Raw genomic sequence first — 5,754 nt, 5'->3', positions numbered from 1 at the left:
CCAGAATCAAATTAGAGGCCATATTACTTCTTACTATTTCTTGTAAGTTATTATGAGATATTTAATACTAAAACATGTCTTTTCCTAACCATGATAAATGGTGATGGGTCAGAAATTCAGAAGAAGAAAAAAAACCTGAAACTGTCTTCTAATAAAAGAAGCAGCAATTCAACATAAAGGAGAACCAGTTGAAAAATACAACATGAATTATGCTAAAAATAAAACCAAAACAGAGTTCTAGTAACCTTGTTCACAAGAAGAGGGTGCCGTTGCAGAGCATAACAGGAATCTATCAAGAAAATATTGCACAAATTGGAGAGGAGGGAGGTCAAAGGTAATTAAAGAGAAAATAAAGACGGAAGCACTTGATGAATAAAAGGTGATACTGATAGGTCATTTATGTAATTACATTTGCATGTGGTTGTGGGCTGTCTTAACATGTTGAGGTATTATCCTCCAATCTTTGGTTTCAATTTTCTCAGGAAGCCAGTTGAAATTCTAGACTTTGTGGCTCCAACAGATGGAGATCAGTCAATAAAGTGGATTTGAATCCCTTTGCAGTATCTCCATTCTGGTTAACTGAAGACCTGAGTTGTTTCAAAAAGAAAATAAGACGAGTAGCCTATAGAAATAGGCCAAACTATTGTTAAGTTGAAGAAAAGCAGTTTACACCTTCAGATGTCAGAAATCGATGGCTTTCCTCTGATAGATGAGATTACACCTATTAAATTTTCATATATTGGTCTTACCAATGCTGTCATTATAAGACAAAAGGAAAATTATTTTCACCACATTATTAAAATTATATAGATAAGTATCAGCACAAATCATTGATGCATTCTTGAACTCATAGGCCCCTTGAATTATAGAAAATAAGAACAGTTAGCTTACACAGAACAAATATTGGCTTGATATACAAGTACAACTAATTAAACCAGAGATTGGTGATGATTGATCGCTAATACAAATTACCTATACATCCTTGAATCCATAGAACACCTCAGATTGTGAAAAATAAAATCAACAGTTAAAGGTTAAATAGAGAAAAAATGTCTAGGTCTGCAAGCACAACTGATCAAATCAGTGCTTACGGTGTCAGCTCTGGGCACCATCATGCCTTGGATGCAAGTGGTCAACGTCGATGCACTGGGGTTGGGCCATGATTTCAGGCTATAGGCTGGGAAGCCACATCTTTGGACTCTTTTGATCTGTTTTTCAAGGCTTCAATATGCTCAAGGGTCTGCACAACTTCCTCCATAGATGGACGGCGTTTAGGATCACCAGCAAGACACCTTAGAGTGAGTTGCGCTGCCTGAAGAGCGCCTTTAGATCGATACCGCCCCTCGAGCCGTGGATCCATCAAGCTTGCAAGCTTTCTCCTGTCTGCTAGGAATGGTTTAGCCCAGTCTACCAAGTTTTGCTTCCCACTTGGTCGATTCGGATCGAGCGCCCGCTGGCCAGACAGCATTTCTAGCAGCACCACTCCAAATCCATATACATCACTCTTCACATAGAGATGGCCTAAATGATGCAAACTTTGGTCAGTACACTCAAAGAACTGTTAAAATACATCCATCTTTGATAGAAACCACATGAACCCTCCAGAATGCTTAACGTTGACTTGCATAAGAATGCCAACAAGCCATTTAACTATCTCTGAGCAAAGTTTTCAGTTCATGCAGATGGAGACAAAGGACAACAAGAGGCCATGCCAAAGGTTGTTTGATTGAGTTTTTATAATATCCGAATTCTAAATGAAGAATTTGGGTCCCTTGTAGCTCTAGGATAAATGTGATGGAGAATGACTAATGTAGAATACTGCCACCTTCTAGCTAAAGCACAACAGGAACTGAAAGCGACAAATAGGCCAAGAACCCACTTTGTGGAAATGGGTGGATCAAAGCACCATGACTTTAGCTTTTTTATGAATTAGTCACTGAGGAACCGAAAGGGATACATACCGGTAGCGATGTACTCCGGAGCTGCATAACCCCGCGTTCCCATGACTCGCGTGGTGACATGGGAGTCTCCATCGCTTGGTCCATTCTTTGCCAGCCCGAAATCGGAGAGTTTTGCGTTGTAGTTCTGCGTGAAACCAATTTAATTAGTTCAGTATCTCTTGAGAAGAATGCTTTGATTCTTTGGGAGGCATAGGGAAGAAAAATACCGAGTCAAGAAGAATGTTGGAAGACTTGAAATCTCTGTAGATGATTTTTGTCTCTGATGCATGTAAGAATGCAAGGCCACGAGCTGCACCTATCGCTATCTTCAGCCTCAGGCTCCATGAGAGTGGCTGGCAAGCTGCCGCTCCTGCCAAAAAGTGACATGTCATCGCCTTGGATCATGGACTAGAAAAAAAGACAATGCCATTGGTGAAATATAATCTTATTTAGAGTACCGCAATCAAGATTACTGAATTTAATATGCAGTGTGACATATATAAGAATAGCCAACAGTCTGTCTACTTGTGATATCAGTGGTAGGATATTACTTTTGTTTAAGATCCTTCATTGGATTTTATGTTCTGGTATGGCAAAAAATGTTGTACCACATTGTAAATAGTGTGAGACTTAATATTGAAAAGCATTAGTTTTCGTCATAGGACTCACTTCTGAAGAGGTGATGTTCTAGGCTCCCCTTTGCCATGAACTCGTACACAAGGAGAAGTTCCTTATCCTCCCAGCAATAACCCAAGAGTTTGACGAGGTTGGGATGCGAAAGCCTTCCCAAAAAATTCACTTCAGACTGCATTCCCCTCCAAGAATAGAACCAATATATAAATTAATGAACTAACCTGACATGCATACTGTACGTTAAACAACACCTACTAATCAAACAATGCTAGCAAACTTCACAAAATTATATATATATATATATAAAGAAGAAGAATCAAAGTGCAAGGCTTTTAGGTTCTTTTTTTAATCAACCTTTCAACACTTTTTTAAAGCTAAAGATATGATAAGTGTGCATTTATAAGAAACAAGAAGGACACTGTGGTGGTCCTACGAAGTAAATAAAAAGTAAACCAACTTAAATTTACTAAGAATATGTGAAAAGCCAGAAATGTCTGGAATGAAGTTTAACATCCCTGAGAAGAAGACAAAAAAAAAATATAAATCAATTTCATAAAATGTGAGAAATATAATAAAATTATTTAGTCATCACGCCAAATCATATTAATGAAAAATGAAAAGTACGAAACATCTGCATTTCTGGAATTTATCTGGATCGTGAAAGAAAATTGGCAAGAATTTAGAAATGGAATTGGTAAACCGAAAAGAATGAGGTAAATTGAAAAGGTGTTCAGTCAAATAAATTGAAGTATATTAGCAAACAATAACAATGAACAAGGAGAAAATACACAAACAATAACACCAAAGCTTATTAACTTTCTACTGATTCCCAATGCGTGGAAGAGCCAAAACAAACTAGATGCTCACATAAATAACACCGAAACACCTGAAAATGGCTACACAAAACAAAGAAAAAGTTCCTGAGTTGAATGAATTTAAGCAATCACCTGCCATTGCTCCAACCCTTGCATGCTCTCAGGATTAAGTTTCTTAACAGCGACCACCATCGCAGCCACACTCTTGGAGCGATTCAGAGTCTTATCATTGGCCCATCCCTTGTACACTCTCCCAAAACCTCCTTCGCCGAGGATGGTGTCTGGCTTGAAGTTCCTGGTGGCACTCTTCAATTCAGCAAATGTGAAGATCCGGAGGTTTGGCACCTCCAGGATGCGGCCCTCCTGGTGCACCTCATCGATGCTCACGCTGCTGCCCGTGGACTGCCTGAAGGTGCTGCTGCTGATGTTTGACAGCTTCTCCGTGGTGGCAGTGCTGCTGATGGCCTTCGACGTCAAGCATCCTTGAGCATTGGAAGACGGAACAGAAAGACGAGATATTGATAGCAAGCCAATTCCAAGTTACAAGTTGTTGAAGTAGAAGTAATTATACTGGAAACTTCAGATACTCATATGAGATATTTAAAGAGAAGGCATGCTCTTTCTAATCATGATAAAAGGTGACCGTTTCGAAATTCAGAAAAACTCGAAACTGTATTTTTTGTTGTTGTTGTTGTAAACTTATAATCAAACAAGAAGACAAGGAAAGAAAACCATTAAAAAGCATATCCACTTGGAATAATGTGAAGAATAAAACTAAAGGCAGAGTTTTCATATATAATCTTGATCACAAGCAGAGGGCATAACAAATAAGAAGAATTTATTCGGAAAATGGTTATTACAAAAAAAAGGAGAATTTGGTATGGAGCAAGTATCTATTTCTATACAATTAGCAACAGCAAAAAATATACCTATAAAGAAGAAGGGAAGCAAATTATGAGCATTACCTGGACTGGGACATGACCAGGTGTTTGCTGGGCTCGAAGATTTCACAGGAGCACCAACGCAGTTCCCCATTTCTAAAAACTCTTCTTTTTCTCCTCTCTTTTCTCTTATGGCTTCTCTCCTTCGCCCTCTTACTCCCAGGAGAGGAGAGGAGAGGAAAGGGAGAGAAGGAGAAGAGAAGGCAGAAAGAAAGCGAGGAAGCAGGAGGGAAGGAAAAGAGAGAGAAAAGACGGTGAGGGGGCCGATGTTATATGACCACCCTCTCGTGCCTTTCTCTTCCTGGCGTTGGCGTCGAGCTATATAATCGCAAACGTCAAGAAAGATGGTAAACTTCGCAGCAAAAAAACGAAAGATGGTAAACTTTGATTCTAAGCCCCCGTTTTCACCTTCTTTTAGTTGACTTCGTGGGGCGCCAAGGCAGTACTATTGCTACCCCTACTACTACCATTACCATTTCTTTATCTCCGTTAAGTATTGGTACGGCTCTTCACTGCATTCAGTGATGCATTCTCACTGTATTGGTACGGCTCTTCACTGTATTGGGGTGGAGTGTAACAATCCATAACCCCACCCAAAATAGCTAAACACATTTATATAAGATCAATTAACTCAAATAATAACTTCCGGCTAAACATATGTCTGTACGGTCCACACATACTTCCCCGTTTAAGCATTTACATCCTCGTCCGATTAAGGGTCCAAATCTATTCAAATCAAGTTACAAACACTACGATCGGCCTGTGGTCAGTCCTAATGAATCCGTACTGCAGTGTGCCCTAGTCCACGTAGGTTATGGGTCGGGTCCACTCTGATATCATTTGTAACAACCCAAGACCTCATCCAAAATAACTAGCCGGAAGGTATTATTTGAATTTTTTGATCCTGTATACGTACTCAAGATCTACGCAACGAATAATCGATATAGGACTAAACACATGCACGCACGAGTCCTCACATGGATGTTGGTGCTTTCCTTCGGGTTTAGGCCATTCATCAAGCACCGAAAGGAGAATTATACCAAGAGGAGATGGGTTCGTGCGGCAAATCTATTTTTCTTGCATCAATTGCAAAAGCCTCCTTAAAATTTATATTTATTATACTTGCAACTAATAATTTATAAAATCTATATTTATGTCCATTTATATTAACAGTGTTAGTAAGACCATTTACCGCATATGAAAGTCGAAATTGCTCTGAATCAAAAGGAAGATGCATATATTTTCTCCTTCAGTGGCTGCTATGCCACTTAAAGTTATTTTAGTCATTTTTTAATTTTTTTTTCTAGTACGTACTTTCTATTTAAGGTCAATAGTTATTAGATTTCTTGTTGGTGATAGAATGATATCTGGAGGCAATGTTTTTAGAAGCTAGGGCCTAAATTAGCTAATTCTAACCCTTTACAG

General features: G+C 38.9%; 2 protein-coding genes across 2 annotated transcripts; both read right to left on the bottom strand.

Annotated features, from left to right (window-relative positions):
• Positions 1-841: 841 nt before the first annotated feature.
• LOC120108123 (probable serine/threonine-protein kinase PIX13) lies at positions 842-2,751 on the bottom strand. Its single transcript, XM_039121687.1, has 4 exons — positions 2,610-2,751; positions 2,168-2,310; positions 1,962-2,085; positions 842-1,521 (listed from the first exon to the last, which is right to left on the bottom strand). Exons 1-4 carry the CDS (start codon positions 2,749-2,751, stop codon positions 1,166-1,168), a joined length of 765 nt encoding a protein of 254 aa, XP_038977615.1. The 3' UTR covers positions 842-1,165.
• A 757-nt stretch (positions 2,752-3,508) lies between these two features.
• LOC120108124 (probable serine/threonine-protein kinase PIX13) lies at positions 3,509-4,423 on the bottom strand. Its single transcript, XM_039121688.1, has 2 exons — positions 4,354-4,423; positions 3,509-3,870 (listed from the first exon to the last, which is right to left on the bottom strand). Exons 1-2 carry the CDS (start codon positions 4,421-4,423, stop codon positions 3,509-3,511), a joined length of 432 nt encoding a protein of 143 aa, XP_038977616.1.
• Positions 4,424-5,754: the final 1,331 nt, after the last annotated feature.

Source organism: Phoenix dactylifera, unplaced genomic scaffold (assembly GCF_009389715.1).
Source record: "Phoenix dactylifera cultivar Barhee BC4 unplaced genomic scaffold, palm_55x_up_171113_PBpolish2nd_filt_p 001186F, whole genome shotgun sequence".
In the NCBI taxonomy this organism is placed as follows: domain Eukaryota; kingdom Viridiplantae; phylum Streptophyta; class Magnoliopsida; order Arecales; family Arecaceae; genus Phoenix; species Phoenix dactylifera.
This window is presented reverse-complemented; position numbering and strand designations above follow the sequence as displayed.

Excerpts from the sequence above, each read along its gene's own strand:
- LOC120108124 (XM_039121688.1), bottom strand. The coding sequence starts at position 4,423 with ATGGGGAACTGCGTTGGTGCTCCTGTGAAATCTTCGAGCCCAGCAAAC. Across the intron at positions 3,871-4,353 it reads CTGGTCATGTCCCAGTCCAG|GATGCTTGACGTCGAAGGCC; the intron begins GTAATGCTCATA and ends CCAATGCTCAAG.
- LOC120108123 (XM_039121687.1), bottom strand. The coding sequence starts at position 2,751 with ATGCAGTCTGAAGTGAATTTTTTGGGAAGGCTTTCGCATCCCAACCTC. Across the intron at positions 2,086-2,167 it reads CCAACATTCTTCTTGACTCG|AACTACAACGCAAAACTCTC; the intron begins GTATTTTTCTTC and ends GGTTTCACGCAG. Across the intron at positions 1,522-1,961 it reads TCCGGAGTACATCGCTACCG|GCCATCTCTATGTGAAGAGT; the intron begins GTATGTATCCCT and ends TGCATCATTTAG.